This window comes from Chroicocephalus ridibundus, chromosome 14 (genome assembly GCF_963924245.1).
Source record: "Chroicocephalus ridibundus chromosome 14, bChrRid1.1, whole genome shotgun sequence".
Taxonomy (NCBI): domain Eukaryota; kingdom Metazoa; phylum Chordata; class Aves; order Charadriiformes; family Laridae; genus Chroicocephalus; species Chroicocephalus ridibundus.
Window position 1 is genome coordinate 4,671,957 of NC_086297.1, and position 13,845 is coordinate 4,685,801.

Consider the following 13,845-nt stretch of genomic DNA (forward strand, 5'->3'; position numbering starts at 1 on the left):
GGGGCCGGGGGTTGGGGGAGCCCGGCCGGCTCCGGGAATCGCCCCGGCAGCTGCCAGGCCTGTGGCAGGGAGGGCGGGGGGGGGGGAAACACGATCCTCCCCGGCGGGACCCGGGCTCCGCTCCCCGCCGGGCCTCGGCTGCTAATTTTAGCCCTGGGGAGGCACCGCTGGAGCGTGAGCTCAGCCCACCATGGCCACACGTTCAGTGGCGCCGGGAGCCAGGAGCCACCAGCCAGCACGGGCAGGTGGGCGGCCATGGCAGCCGCGACACAGCCCAGCCCCGGGCAAGCCCCCGAGCGAGCCCCCCCAGCTGCTGGACGAGCCCCTGCTGAGCCGCCAGCCAGGCGCCGGTGCTGCCCTCCCGCTGCCCGCGTGCCTGCGGCCTTGGCTCGGCCAGCCCCACACGTGGCCACAAGCCCTCCTGCGGGCCCCAGCACTGGCCCCGCCGGGGGGGGGCTTGCCAGGTGCCAGCAGCCGGGGAGACCCCTGAGGCAGGTCCCAGCCCAGCGCCCCGGGGAAAGGCCCTGGGGGGGCTGGCAGGACGTGGGGCTCGGCGGAGGAGGCCCTGCCATGCCTCAAGGTCTTGCCAAGGATGTGGCCACCTCCCAGCGAAGGAGCCCCCTGCGTGGCCACGGACCCCAGGCCCTGCCGGGCCGGGGGGGCTGCACAGCGCAGAGCCCCCTCAGGTCACCCACGGCAGCGCTTGCAGGGGCTGAGATGAGAGGCACAGCCGGGACGGGTGCTCTCCACAGCGCTGCAGCCGGCCCCGTGGCACCGTGGGACACCCCAGGGCCACCTGGCCACCCCCGCCGGGAGCAGCGTGAGCGGATGGGCAAGTGGCTGGGGAGGCCACTGCCAAGGGATGCTCCGTCCAGCCAGCCCTTCCCGAAGGAGCCGGGGAAGCGGCTCTGGAGCCTGCGCTGCCCCAGGGCAGCTGCCCCAGCCACGGTGGGGTCCCCAGCCCAGGGCCCCACAGCTGCAGTTCCCCCCAGCCCTTCACCTGCGGCGTGACCGGCCAGGCTGGCCGGCGCTTACTGGAAGAGGAAGCTGCTGGGAAGGCAGCGGGGCAGCTTTGGGGAGGAGAGGCTCGGCTCAGCAGCCGGCAGAGCTCGGCTGTCCATGCTCCCAGGTCCAGGGCCAGTAACGGGAAGCGTCTGCTCTCAGTGACGGTAAATCAGATCGGGGAGATTAGAGGCCTTTTTGCCTAATCATGAGCAGCTTGAAGTTGGAGGACAAGTTCCTGGAACAAAGAGGAAATGGAGGCAGTAAATAAAGAAAAACTGTTAACATGTGGCCCTGCGTGTGAAAAACGTCTCCGTGAAGAACTGTTTATGGCTCACTCATCTGTGGGGCTGGCAGCGCGGGGCGCAGCGGGAGGCGGCGATGAGGCCCTGCGCGCAGGGGTGCGGGCAGGCAGCTGGGGCAGTGGCGGGGGGCTCGCGGGTGGAGGGCCTGGGGGGGCTGGGGGTGTGTGTGGGAGCATGGCAGAGGGAGGAGGAAGGCGGCAGTGTAGCGGGGCCATGGCGCAAGTGGCTGGAGCGGGGATGCCAGGGAGGCTGCGTGCCTGGGGAGGCAGCAGCACAGCACGGGCGAGGAGGGAGGCACCGGGCAAGCAGGGGCCGGGCAGCACGTGGCCCCCGAGGGGAAGGGGAGCACCCGAACACCCCACCGCTCCCCCTGCAAGTGCCGAGTGCTGCAGAGCTGTGCCGTGGGCTGGTCCAGCCCAATGCGGGGCAGGCTGCGGTCTCATTGCTGTGCCAGGCAGGTGTCCCCCTGCTCCGGGGGCAGTGGGGATTTCTGCCAAGCGCCAGTAAGCCCCCTCCCCACTGCTGGCAGAGAGTGCCGCGAGCTGTGGAGCTGCCCCCGGCCGACTCGAGCGCTGCTGCTGTGCGTGCCTGCCCGCAGAGCCACAGGACGGCGTCAGCTGTTGCCAGGGCAGACGCAGCCAGAAACCAGGGCCGATTCCCAGCAGCAAGGTCACCTCGCGCTGTCCCTGCCAGCAGCGGGAGCAGCATGGCGGGAGCCATCGCTCTTCAGCACATGGCACCATGGGCCTGCGGAGACTCATGGATCCCCGCAGAGTTGCAGCTGAGCGGGCACACACGGCCTTGTGCTGATGCTCCCTGCAGCTGGGCGTCCAGGACGGGCGCTCCGGCAAAGCGAGGGCACACGGGAGAACCGGGGAGTCGGGGGCAGCACCCACCCGTGTCCCCCAGTGCCTCCGCCTGTCCCTGCACCGTGGCTCGGGGTGCAGGGCGGAGGGGGGGATGGAGGGCTGGGGGGGGGGTCTGCGGGGCCGCGCTGCGGGGGCAGCCCCGGGACGCGCTCGGTGCCCACGCCGGAGCCGCAGCCCCGTGCCCGGCCACCCCTGCGGGTCGCGCAGCCCCCGGCAGCGGGTCGCCGCGCCCGCCCCGCCCGGCCGGTCCCGGGAGCCCTTGCGGGGGGCGGTCCCGGCGGTCCCGGCCATGCTGGCGGCGCGGGGAGCGGGCGCGGCGTTGCGGCGGGGGCGGCTGCCCGCGGCGGGGACCGGGGCGGGGGCCGTGCAGCCCCGGGGCTCCCCCCGCCCCGCCGGGTGCCCGCCGCGCACCGTGGACCTGCGGAGCGACACGGTGACCCGTCCCTGCGCCGGGATGCGCCGCGCCATGGCCCGCGCCGCCGTGGGCGACGACGACTACGGGGAGGACCCGGCGGTCAACGGTGGGCGGCGGGGACGGACCCCCCCGCGGCCCCGGGCACGGCAGAGACGGGGGGCGCCCCCCCGCGGCGAGTCCCTGCCTGCAGCCGCCCGGCGCCCGGGGGGCAGCCGGGATGGGGAGCCCCCAGCGGGGCTTCTCCGGGGCTGGGGGGAATGGGGGCGGCAGCCCGGACCTGGGGGGCTCCTGGCTGTCCCCCCCCACACCCACCCAGGGCCAGCAGACACCCCCCCACAGCCCCCCCGTGCTTTTCCCCTGCAGAGCTGCAGCGCCTGGCCGCAGGGATGCTGGGGATGGAGGAGGCTCTTTTTGTGCCCACGGCCACCATGGCGAACCTCATCGCCGGTGAGTGCCCGGGGCTGTGCCCGGCCCTACTGCCCCGCACCCTGGGGCGGCCAGGCCACACACCGAGGGGTTGGTTTATGCCCCCCATCCCATGGAGGGTGCGGAGGGCGAGACCAGCCCCGCTCCTCCCCAGAGGCCCCACAGAGCCCCGCTTCTGCTTAGGAGGCTGCCGGGGTGGCCGCAGGGGAGAGCTGTGGGCAGCACGTCCCTTCTGACCCCACTGCATCTCCTCGCCCCTTCCTCGGCCCCCTCCACCTCAAATCTGTAGCAGCACAACCCTGCTCAGCCCCCGGAGCTGCTGCCTGCTTCACGCTGGGGATGAGCAAACCCCCCCCGAACTTTGGGGCTGCTTGTTCCCGACCCACATTGAGCCTCTGCTCTGTTAACCTTTACCCGCTTCGCTTGCCTGCCCTCCTGTCAGCGGGGCTCCACTCTGCACTGCGTGGGCCCTGCTCCAGCCCCAGCCATGCGCCTGCACTGGGGGGCAGAGGCCATGTCCCCCCAGCTGCTGCGGGCACTCCCCTCTGACAGCCCCCCACCTCTGGGGCAGAGCGGGTGCCCCGTGCCCGCAGGAGCCCACGCTGCTGTGGTGCCACTGTGCTGTGAGCCCAGCCTTCGCGCGCTGGAGCCCCCCAAAGCACCAGAGCGCAGGCAGCTCGTGGGCGCCCCGGCTGAGCCTGCCCACCCTCCCGCACCCACCGGGTGCTGCCGCCATGCCCCCTCCCTCACAGCCCTTCTCCCTCCTAGTGATGTGCCACTGCCAGCGCAGGGGAGCCCAGCTGCTGCTGGGCCGGGACGCCCACCTGCACGTCTACGAGCACGGTGGAGCCGCACAGGTGGGTGCTGCGGACGGGCGGGCTCCGGCCGGGCTCCCGGGGCACGGCGGGCCCGGTGGCACCGGCGGCGCAGGCAGGGGCTGGAGGGTGGCTTGCTGCTGCCCTCCTCTGGCTGCCGGGCCCGGGGATCCCCCGTTGAGCTGCAGCAGCGGCATCACCCGGGTCACCCCGAGCCACGGCCTGGGGCACGAGTTCAGCTGAGCACGCCTGGTGCAGGGGATGGAGGGGCAGAGGGCTGGGACCCCCATGCACCGCCACTGTCCCCTGTCACCTCTGCTCTCTGCCCTGTCCCGGGGACAGGTCGCTGGCGTCCACTCCCAGGCACTGCCAGACCTGCCAGACGGCACCTTTGACCTGGACCAGCTGGAGCTGACCATCCGTGAGGCCCACAGCAGCCGGTACCACCCGCGCCCCGAGCTCATCTGCCTGGAGAACACGCACAGCTCGGCGGGGGGCCGGGCGCTGCCCCTCGCCTACCTCCAGCAGGTAGGAGCCAGCGGCTGGCAGCAGCCCTGCCTCGGCGCAGGCAGCCGGCCGGACCTGGCAGGACGCCAGCGCAGGGACGCCAGGGCCTGCCTGAGGAGCTCAGAGCACGGCTCTTATTGGCACCGGCTGCTCCACGGGGCTCGGTGCTTCCGGGGGTCCCTCCAAGCCCAGCTCCTCCTCTGCATCCCCCAGGTCCGTGGGCTCGCTGACCGCTACGGGCTGCGGGTGCACATGGACGGAGCGCGGCTGATGAACGCGGCGGTGGCCCAGGATGTGGAGCCAGCTCGGATCACCCGGCACTGTGACTCTGTGTCCCTGTGCTTCTCCAAGGTGTGTTCACACGGGGAGGGGGTCCCCGGGGCCAGGTGGGACCAGCACAAGCTGGGGCCTTACCCTTGCCCAGGGGCATCGGGCTGAGCGCCCAGCCGGCAGGGGCAGCCCCCCAGGGCAGCTCAGGTCACCCTCCCAGTGGCTCCACAGGGCCTGGGCGCCCCGGCCGGCGCGGTGCTGGCCGGACGCCGGGAGTTCATTGCTGAGGCCTGGCGTGCGCGGAAGCTGCTGGGCGGGGGGATGCGGCAGGCAGGCGTGCTGGCAGCCGCTGCCCGCGTCGGGCTGGAGCACGCGGCCGCGACGCTGCGCAGAGACCACGACAACGCCCGACGCTTCGCTGAAGGTACCCTGGGGCCCCTTGGCGCACTGGGAGGTGCAGGCGCCTGCGGCCCAATGCCACGCTCTGCCCACGCTGCTGTGCAGCCGGGTCCTGCCCTGCCCCACAGCTCGGCGTGTGCCCAGCCTTACCCCCCCGCCCCCCGCCGGTGGGGCTCACCGCACCCAGCACCTCCCGGCACTGCCGGGGGTAACCGTGGTGCCAACACCTTCCCCAGGCAGCTATGCTGGGTGTCCAGCCAGGGACAGATGCCGCTGGGGTCCCTGCCTGGCTGGAGTGATGGGACGATGCTTTCCCTGTCCCCATGGTACCCCTGGTGCCACTCAGGGGGAGGGCAAAGGGCCCCTCCTTCAGCCGGGAGCTGGGGCAGCGCTGCAGCCTCCGCTCCCGGGCACCAGGCTCTCAGCCTCCCCCCTGCCTCCCCCAGGCATCCAGGAGCTGAACTCGCCCCTGTGCTCGGTCAACCTGATGGCGGTGGAGACAAACATCGTGATGGTGAGCGTCAGGGGGGGCTGGCCGTCCCCCGCCGAGCTCTGCGAACACCTGCAGGCTGTGAGTGAGGAGGAGTTGGCCGAGACTGGCCAAGCTGTCAGCGTCCTGCTGTTCCCCTGGTCGGCACACACCGTGCGCGCCGTCTGGCACCGTGATGTCTCGGCCCGTGACACCGAGCTCGCAAAGAACAAGCTGGAGTTTGTGGCTAGGAAGTGCCAGGAGAAGCTGGCCCTGGGACTGCACCCGACTCCTCCGAGCGCAGGGGGAGCCTGAGCATCCCCCCAGCCCCAGCCCGGGGCAGCTGCTCCCCTGGTGCTGCAGGCGAGCTGGGCTCTCCCGGCTCTGTCCCAGCAGCCAGCAGCAGAGGGGCTGGGACCAGCCACAGCGTGCTCTAGGCACGTTCCCAGCCAGCTGCAGCACAGCGTCCACCCCTGCGTGCAGCCCAGCCCCGGGAAACCCCAGCCCACCCCCAAAGTGGGAGCACCGCACCTCCCCGGAGGGAGGGAGCACCTTCGCAGACATGCCGAGGGGCAGTGGGGAGCCCACATCTCACGCCACCGCCCAGACCCAGCAAACACAGCCTCAGAGCACCATCTAGTCCTCGACAGCAGCTCTGCTTCTGTAACTCAGGTCCTGCACCCAAAAGCAGAGCCAGACACCTCCCACCCCAAAGGCCACACGCTGCGCCTGGCCCATGCGCACCGCACGTGTGCAGGGATGCTGCAGCAAGGAGACAGATCCCGAGGGATGCTAGGGGCTCAAAATAAACATGTTCTGGCAGTGCTGCGGCTGTGCAGGGTGTTTTCTCCCAAACATGCTCCTCCCTTACCGTGCAGCAGGGACGTCGTCACAGCCCAGAGGTCCCCGTTGAGGGACCAGAGCTCCTGAGGATGTAAAAGCATCTCACAAGTTTGTATCTGGCCAGGACTGTCCCAAGGGCACAAGCCCAGCCTGGCCCAGATGGCTCCCCAGTGTGATCCTCCGTCACCCCTCATTCCCAAAGGCTCGTGTCACCCCAGTCCCACAGCCAGGCTCTGTTCTGGGTTGGCGAGTCCCCAACTCTGCCCGTGCAAAGAGCCGGGCCGGGCTCTGATGCGCTCCCTGCTGCCGGCATGAAGAGCCTGGCTGTGGGACGGGGGCTCCGGGCTGGGAGAGGAGATTCTGCAGCCACATCTGGTGTGCACTCACCAGCTTAGCACAGCCCCAACTCCCAGGGAGCAGAGTTACACCCATGCAGCAGTTATTCCCGTTATATTTTGTATTGGCAATAAGCAGTTTAAAGGAAACCGATGGAACAAACTTCATCACCAGGTCATCCAGACAGAGCCCTGCAGGCCTGCCAGCTCCGGGCACTCCAGACAGGCAGGAACACCCCAGCAAAGGAACGCCAGCCCAGGCGAGAATCGGTGATAACCGGTGCTTGAGGCCGCCCCGCCGGCTGCAGGCTGGAGGGAGCGGAGGGATCACAGAGGGTGTGTGGAGGCAGAGGCTGCCCTGTGCTGCAGGAGCGAGGAGCGGAGCAGGGCAGGGTGTGCACAGGCTGCCTGTCACCGCCACGCAGGGCTGTGGTTCCCGTTCAGTTTGCTCCCAACATGCCATCAAGCTCTTGAAATCATGGTCAGAATCACCTGGGATGTGGAACCGAGCTCTGTGAGCAGTGCCCGGCCCCGCTCCTCCACCCCTGGAGATGATGTCCAGCCCTGAAGCCACAGCCCCGCACCCACCCAGGTAAGCTCCCCTCGGCACAGCGCTCCTGGGCTGCCGGTCTCAGCCATGCTCGGGGGGCAAAGGGCGGACGGGAGTTCTTCCCCCACCTGAGTGAGGACATAGCTCTCCTCCGACAGCTTCTCGATGATGTCAAAGTGATCCACGCCCGCGAGATCCAGCAGGGAGACGGACCAGCCGGCAGCACGCAGGGCCTGCGGAGGGAGTGGCACTGCCAGGAGGGAGCCGACCTCCATCCTCCCTGGGCAGGGCAGCAGGAACCACGGCCTGGCAAGGACCAGTGTCCTCCCCCGAGCCTCTGTCGTCTTCGCCAGCAGCCACCGCACAGCAGCAGAAATACAGCACACGAGCTCTTTGTCCCAGCCCAGCAGGTCCGAGCGGGCTGGCAGGAGCAGCGGAGCTGAGAGGGGGCTGCCGGGGGCTCACCTGGCCATACTCCTGCGACTGCCTGCGGAACTCTGGGGAGTCGTGCTGGGCCACAGCCACAAGTACCTCGCAGGACATGGGCGCTGCTGAGGGGATGCAGAGCATGGGGCTGTTCCTCTGGGCCACCTCCCTGGAGGAGACACCGCAGTGACAGCCCACGGACCCCCGCATCCTCGGCTGTGCGCACCAGCCGTCCAGGGGGCGTGGGGGTCGCCAGTGCCTGGGGCTCGGGCTTTCTGTGCAGGCAGGGGCAGAGCTGGCTGCAGAGCTGATGGCGTTGGCCCGCAGGCTGTGCTGGCCAAAGCCACGCATGTGCGCAGCCGGCCTGTGGCCTTTCCCAGCTGCTGCCCCGCCGTGGGTGAGCTCACCGGCTCATGTTCAGCGCATCGTTCACGTAGGTGTGCAGGATGGGCTCGAGGTCGTACACGCCACTCACCAGCACGGCTCCTAGAGGCAGAGGGGCCGGCGCGTGAGGGGCCCTGCAGCTTGAGCCTCTCTCATAGAACCATCAAATCACAGAATGGTTTGGGTGGGAAGGGACCTCTAAGGGCCATTTAGTCCAACCCCCTGCCATAGGCAGGGACAACTTCAACTGGATCAGGCTGCTCAGAGCCCCGTCCAACCTGGCCTGGGATGTTTCCAGGGATGGGGCATCTCCCAACTCTCTGGGCAACCTGGGCCAGGGGCTCACCACCCTCAGCGTAAAGAATTTCTTCCTTACAGCCCTGTGCATGGGAACTCTCCTTGTGCCCACATCCCCAGGCCTCGGTGAGCTGCTGGTGGGTGCAGGACACGCACACCCCGGGGGCAGCTTGTCCAGGAGCCCAGAGTCCTGCACTCCCCGCGCCTGTGGGCAGCTTGTCTCCATCGGCAGCAGAGATGCCTCGTCCCAGGTACGGACACCCTGGACACAGCTGCGCTACCTTTGATATCCGGCACCACTCCATACTCCGTCCAGTCCGTGGCCAGCACCATGGCTGCCAAGTGGGCCCCGGCCGAGTGTCCACACAGGTACAGGCCTCTGGAGAGAGGGAGCCATGAGCCAGTGCAGGAGGGGATGGCATGGCGCCTGCCCAGGGACACCCCGCTCCACACGGAGGAGGCGGTGCAGCCGCAAGCACCGCAGCCCAATTGCGGCAGCTCGGACACATCTCCCGATCCATCAACTGGCGCCTCACGCAATGACGCGGGAGCACCGTTTGCCCGGAAGGCCCGCCAACGGCCACGGTGGTGGGGTGGAGGGGACCCCGGGTGGCCCACCTGATCCTGGAGTACCGCTGCACCAGGAAGGCGAGGCTGCGCCGCACCTGCAGCACCATGGCGTCCATGTGGCCTGGGCAGAGGGCAGAGGGCAGAGTCAGGAGGGCGCCGAGCCAGCGCTGGCAGCCGCCACCTCCACTGGGCAGCACCTACCTTTGGGGGCTATGTCATATCCCACTGCCACCACCGCCACCCCCTGTGACACCAGCGGGGGGGCTGCGAACCCCGACTCGTCCTTACTTAGGGGGGAAACAGAAGGTAGCCATGCCACGGGGGCCGGGGGCTGCCGGGAGGCCGAGCAGACCCAGAGCACCCAGAACAAGTCCGGGTGTCCTGAGAAGGGAGGCAGGGGGAGCGGGCCGGGGGGGTCCTGTCCCGAGGGACCCCCTCTCCGACAGCCCACCTCACCTCAGGCACTGCCAATATCCGCCGTGGATGTAGACCAGGGCCGGGAATGCTGCGCGGCACAGCCCGGGGTGAGCGGGGAGCCCGGCCACCGCCCGCCCCTCCGCCGACCCACCCCCCGCCCCCGGCACCTACCGCCGGCGGGCTCCGCGGGGAAGTAGATGTCCAGCTTCTCCCGGTCTCCGTCGCCGTAGGGGACGTGCAGCGAGGTCTGCGCGCCGGCCCGGGCCCGCTGGGTCCCTGCGGGAGGACGGACACGGCGCCTGGCGCCCCGCTCCCCCGCGGCAGCCCCGCTCCCCCCCGCGTCCCCCGCTCCCCTCGCCGCCCCGGCACCGCCCCCGCCTCACCCGCCGCCGTGGCCTCCAGGTGGGCCTGGATGACGGCCTCGCTGTCCAGGCGGGGGGACCAGCGGCTGGGGGAGTACTGCTGCTCCAGCGCCTGCGGGGGTGCACGGGGCTGCGCACCGGGGCGGCTCCGCCGGGGCGGCGGGGACCGGGAGAGACGCCCCGGGCGGGAATCGCGGACCCTACCTCCACCGGCATGTCCCGCCAGACCCCCATGCTGCTGCCGGTCCCGGTCCCGGTCCCGATCGCGATCCCGGTGGCGGTCCCGGTCCCGATTCCGGGCCTCGCCAGACGCGGCCCCGGGGGCGGGGCCAGAGCCCGGGGGCGGGGCCAGCCTGCTCCTATTGGCCGTTCGGGGCGAGGGCGGGATGAGGGGCGGGGCCAGAACCATGGGGCGGGAAAGGCCCCCTCCCATTGGCCGGCCGGGGGGCGGGGCTGGGAGGTGTGGACGGGGGGGCGGGTCCGCCCCGCTGCCATTGGCAGCCCAGGGGGCGGGGCCCGGGCCGGCGCGCGTGCTGGCGGGGCGATGACGTCAGGGCGGCGGCGCCGTGCACGCCGTGCAGGAATATAAGAATTTTCGCGCCCGTGCTGCCACTGGCTGGCGCGGCATGAGCCCTCCTTCGATTGGCTGGAGTGATGGCGCGTGGGCATGAGCTCTCCCCGGATTGGCCGGCGCGGCCGTGAGGCGCGCGCGGGTCGTTCGGCCGTCTGGCGCCATGAACTGCCTGACTGTGCCCGGCGTCCACCCCGGCTCCCCCAGCCGCCCGCGCGGGCAGATACAGGTATCGGCGGGGGCCGCCCTGAGACGGCGACGGCGGGCCGGTATTGGGGGTTGGTGGGGCTGCGGGCCCAGGCTGATCCCGAGGGGAGGACGCGGGGCTGGGCCGGTACCGGGACGGGGCAGAGGGATGCGGGGCGGGGCTGGGCCGGGCCGGTACCGGAGGGTGTGCCCGGGCTGTGCGGGAGGACGGCTGGGGTGAGCTGCTTGGGGCCCAGGCTCTCAGACCCATAGTGGGGCTGGGCTGGTCCTGGGGTGCAGGGGACACCGGGGATGCCGGGCCGGTTCCGGGCGGGATGCGCTGGCTGCGGGGGGACAGGGGTCGCACCAGCTCCGGGGGGGAGCCAGGAATCCTGGAGCCATCCTGTGGCTGGGCTGGTACCGGGGGCTGCCTGCACGGTGCCCCCGCCGAGCTGTGCTCACACCCGCTGACCCCCACGGTTCTGCCCCAGGTGATCTTCGGCCCCATGTTCTCCGGGAAGAGGTAGGTGTTGGGGGATAGGGGGGAGGCAGGGGCTAAGGCAGCAGGGGCCAGGTGGGCAGGGGGCTGCAGGCCCTGCTGACTGCTGTCTCTCGCAGCACGGAGCTCATGCGGCGGGTGCGGCGGTTCCAGCTGGCTCAGTACCGGTGCCTCCTGGTGAAGTACGCCAAGGACACGCGCTACTCCGTCTCCGGCGTCTCCACACACGACAAGTGAGTCCCTGGGGCAGGAGGAACCCCGCACTGCGGGCCAGGCAGCCTGGCTCACCCTCTCGCCCTCCCTTCCCCGCAGGAGCACCATGGAGGCCCTGCCAGCCTGCCTCCTCATGGACGTGTACCAGGAGGCGCTGGGCTCTGCCGTCATCGGCATCGACGAGGGCCAATTTGTAAGTGTATGGCCACGGCAGGTCCTGGGGAGCTCTGTAGGATGCAGCCTCTTCTCAACACCCTGTGCAGAAGGTGGTCTGAATCCTCTGTGGGAGGGAGGGATGGGAAGACATACCCTGGGGCAGTTTGATCCTGCTGGACTATGCTGGTATGGTCAAACCCTTCCCTTAGTCCCTGCAGGCTGAGGGCAGTGGGGTTGGGGTCCATGGAGGGGCAACATGGCTCTAATTTTCTTGTGCCCTGGGCATGTGCTGCTGGATCCTGAGCGAAGTGATGCCTCTTCTTCCTCCTGACGCTGTTTCTGTCCCTCCTCCAGTTCCCAGACATCGTGGAGTTCTGTGAGATGATGGCAAATGCTGGGAAAACCGTCATTGTTGCTGCTCTTGATGGGACTTTCCAGAGAAAGGTAAACCACTCTTTTCTTTAGTACAGCAGCTGCTTTGGGCTCCACGTAGAACCCATCCAACAGAACTGCCCCTGCTGTCTTGGCACAGGCTTTCGGGAGCATCCTGAACCTCGTCCCGCTGGCAGAGAGTGTGGTGAAGCTGAATGCCGTGTGCATGGAGTGCTACCGAGAAGCCTCCTACACAAAGAGGCTGGGAGCAGAAAGGGAGGTGAGTTCCCTTGGAAGAGAAAGCACTTCAGTAGCTTCACCCTGCCGGTCCTGCCAGTCTAGAGGGATCCCCTCAGGGGAACGGAGATCTGCAGAGTCACTCTCCCAATTTTCTTGCCAGGTTGAAGTGATTGGAGGAGCAGACAAGTACCACTCTGTCTGCCGAGCCTGCTACTTCCGCAAGCGGCCTCAGCAGACTGGGTTGGAAAACAAGGAGAATGTGCCCATGGGGGTGAAGCAGCTGGACGTGGCTGCCTCACGGAAGATCTTTGCTTCTTGACTGCTGGGCTCCTGCACGGGGAAAAATGAGAGGAAGGAAGCTACGTGCTGCAGCCCCCAGATGCCAGATCTGGCTTCCCTTGCTTTTAGCAAAACTGTTAAGTGTCTTAGCTCTGCCTGCCAAGCCGCTGTTCCTCTGCACTGAGCGCCGGGAAAGAAGAGGATCAACCCGATGTGATGCCGGGGGGAAGCTGAAGCAGGAGCCTGACTAAAAGCGAGTTCCTTTCTCGTACATGGAAAAGCGACAGGTGTAGTTACTGATGCTGCCACATAAACAGGTCCCAAAAAACTGTCCCAGCAAGCCAGGCTGCAGGGCTTCCATCGCCTGCCATAGTTCGGCCTGGTCTCCTCCCTGTGTTCAGGCTGGCACTGGTGGATGGTTCACTTGCCTGTCAACGCAACCGTTTCTTTATCTCTTGCACACTGTTGCTAAATTCCAGGTTTCTTAAGACAATGTACAGTAAGTTAGTATTTTAAGCCCACTTCCTTTTTTAGCAGCCTGAGGGATAACTCGTTGCTTGTCGTAGAGCTGTGGCACAACTTTTCAACTGACACACGTAGCAGCTGCCCGGCCCTCAGCAGTCCCTCTGAACGACTCTGCACGGCCTGTCCCTTTGCTGTTACAATCACCTGCTGTAACTGTCCTGTAAACTTTTGTTGAAACAGAGGCGGCGGGGGGGAGAAGGAAGGCTTGTCTTGACAGCCTGACAGTGGGCTCTTCTGAACCCTTGAACTTTAAAAGGGCTGGCAGTAGTCTCGTAGTAGTCTGTGTATTTAGTTCTTCCAAAAGGACTCTTGACTTCACTTCAGGAAGAGCCTCCTCTCCAAAATCAGGGTGGTTTTGCTCAGGTCCAAGCTTCGTGCTGCCACTTCAGTGCTTGGTTACCTGTGAAGGGTTTGGAGGCTCAGGACTTTATCTGTAAAGGTTTGGGCTACTGTTTCTGTGCAGATCGAGCTACCTGGAGAAGGGTCTCTGCTTTGAGTGGTTCTCAACTCTAGTCATGTATCTTGCTCTCCCTCCTGAGCCTTCTAAAAATTCTCGAGGCTGATTCTTCCTCTGCTGTAAGTTGACTGAAGGATCCTCTTTCCCCTTTGCTTGACTTGGCTTCTGGTAGGTTGTGGAGTTTTTTTCCTTACTCCTTGCAAAAGTGCTTTTCCCTGTAAGCCAGTGTCCGCGAGCTCCAAGCAGCAGCTCTTGGTTCTGGCCAGGTCAAATCTCCACGTGTGAATGCAGTGCTCTCTGTTTGCTGACACCCTCCAGGGGGAGGAGGCACCTCCCGAGAAGGTTACAAGAGCCATCTGAGAACCCCTGCTCCCTCTGCGTCACTTGACATGATGACAGTTGTACTCACAAGCACTTCATTGCCAGGCCTGGGCTTTCCCCTTGCAGGGCGGGGAGGCAGCACTGCTACTGGTTTAGATTAATAAATAACTTAATGAAGTTGTCTGTGTGTGTTTTATACCAGACTGCTTTGAGGCGGCTTCCCCGCAGCTCACAGTGTGCGAACGGTGGGGGCTGGTCGCTCGCAGCCCTAGCCCAGGTTGGTCAGCTGCTCGTGGCAGCTCTCTGCCCAGACCTTCTACCAAGCAGACTCCGCTGAGCGGGAGGAGGGATCACCTAAAAATAGA

The 13,845-nt window shown here is 67.4% G+C and overlaps 3 protein-coding genes across 5 annotated transcripts; 2 read left to right on the top strand and 1 right to left on the bottom strand.

Moving 5' to 3' along the window:
- The first annotated feature begins 2,446 nt into the window (after positions 1–2,446).
- LOC134523183 (uncharacterized) lies at positions 2,447–6,291 on the top strand. The gene is made up of 7 exons (XM_063351756.1): positions 2,447–2,697; positions 2,955–3,038; positions 3,786–3,874; positions 4,175–4,360; positions 4,553–4,690; positions 4,841–5,033; positions 5,455–6,291. The coding sequence occupies exons 1-7, from the start codon at positions 2,466–2,468 to the stop codon at positions 5,790–5,792; spliced, it is 1,260 nt and encodes a 419-aa protein (XP_063207826.1). The 5' UTR covers positions 2,447–2,465; the 3' UTR covers positions 5,793–6,291.
- Positions 6,292–6,692: 401 nt separating this feature from the next.
- AFMID (arylformamidase) lies at positions 6,693–9,989 on the bottom strand. 2 transcript variants are annotated; one of them, XM_063351791.1, is made up of 11 exons: positions 9,866–9,989; positions 9,683–9,773; positions 9,471–9,575; positions 9,339–9,387; positions 9,084–9,169; positions 8,931–9,003; positions 8,594–8,691; positions 8,039–8,117; positions 7,671–7,800; positions 7,244–7,438; positions 6,693–7,147 (listed from the first exon to the last, which is right to left on the bottom strand). In XM_063351791.1, exons 1-11 carry the CDS (start codon positions 9,893–9,895, stop codon positions 7,118–7,120), a joined length of 966 nt encoding a protein of 321 aa, XP_063207861.1. In that variant the 5' UTR covers positions 9,896–9,989; the 3' UTR covers positions 6,693–7,117. The 2 variants fall into 2 exon arrangements, with proteins under 2 accessions (XP_063207861.1, XP_063207862.1); XM_063351792.1 differs by having other exon boundaries at positions 6,717–7,147; positions 7,334–7,438; positions 9,866–9,939.
- A 235-nt stretch (positions 9,990–10,224) lies between these two features.
- On the top strand, positions 10,225–13,657 carry TK1 (thymidine kinase 1). 2 transcript variants are annotated; one of them, XM_063351794.1, is made up of 7 exons: positions 10,225–10,461; positions 10,910–10,941; positions 11,037–11,150; positions 11,230–11,323; positions 11,641–11,730; positions 11,819–11,938; positions 12,059–13,657. In XM_063351794.1, exons 1-7 carry the CDS (start codon positions 10,396–10,398, stop codon positions 12,215–12,217), a joined length of 675 nt encoding a protein of 224 aa, XP_063207864.1. In that variant the 5' UTR covers positions 10,225–10,395; the 3' UTR covers positions 12,218–13,657. The 2 variants fall into 2 exon arrangements, with proteins under 2 accessions (XP_063207864.1, XP_063207865.1); XM_063351795.1 differs by lacking the exon at positions 10,910–10,941.
- Positions 13,658–13,845: the final 188 nt, after the last annotated feature.

What these genes read in the sequence shown, in the direction of transcription:
- TK1 (XM_063351794.1), top strand. Translation starts at nt 10,396, where the DNA reads ATGAACTGCCTGACTGTGCCCGGCGTCCACCCCGGCTCCCCCAGCCGC. An exon ending in GCCCGCGCGGGCAGATACAG is followed by an intron (nt 10,462 to 10,909) that starts GTATCGGCGGGG and finishes GTTCTGCCCCAG; the next exon opens with GTGATCTTCGGCCCCATGTT. An exon ending in GCATCGACGAGGGCCAATTT is followed by an intron (nt 11,324 to 11,640) that starts GTAAGTGTATGG and finishes TCCCTCCTCCAG; the next exon opens with TTCCCAGACATCGTGGAGTT.
- AFMID (XM_063351791.1), bottom strand. Translation starts at nt 9,895, where the DNA reads ATGGGGGTCTGGCGGGACATGCCGGTGGAG. An exon ending in GGATATTGGCAGTGCCTGAG is followed by an intron (nt 9,170 to 9,338) that starts GTGAGGTGGGCT and finishes TTCCCCCCTAAG; the next exon opens with TAAGGACGAGTCGGGGTTCG. An exon ending in GCCGAGGGGAGCTTACCTGG is followed by an intron (nt 7,148 to 7,243) that starts GTGGGTGCGGGG and finishes TCCACATCCCAG; the next exon opens with GTGATTCTGACCATGATTTC.
- LOC134523183 (XM_063351756.1), top strand. Translation starts at nt 2,466, where the DNA reads ATGCTGGCGGCGCGGGGAGCGGGCGCGGCGTTGCGGCGGGGGCGGCTG. An exon ending in CCCTCGCCTACCTCCAGCAG is followed by an intron (nt 4,361 to 4,552) that starts GTAGGAGCCAGC and finishes TGCATCCCCCAG; the next exon opens with GTCCGTGGGCTCGCTGACCG. An exon ending in CGCCCGACGCTTCGCTGAAG is followed by an intron (nt 5,034 to 5,454) that starts GTACCCTGGGGC and finishes TGCCTCCCCCAG; the next exon opens with GCATCCAGGAGCTGAACTCG.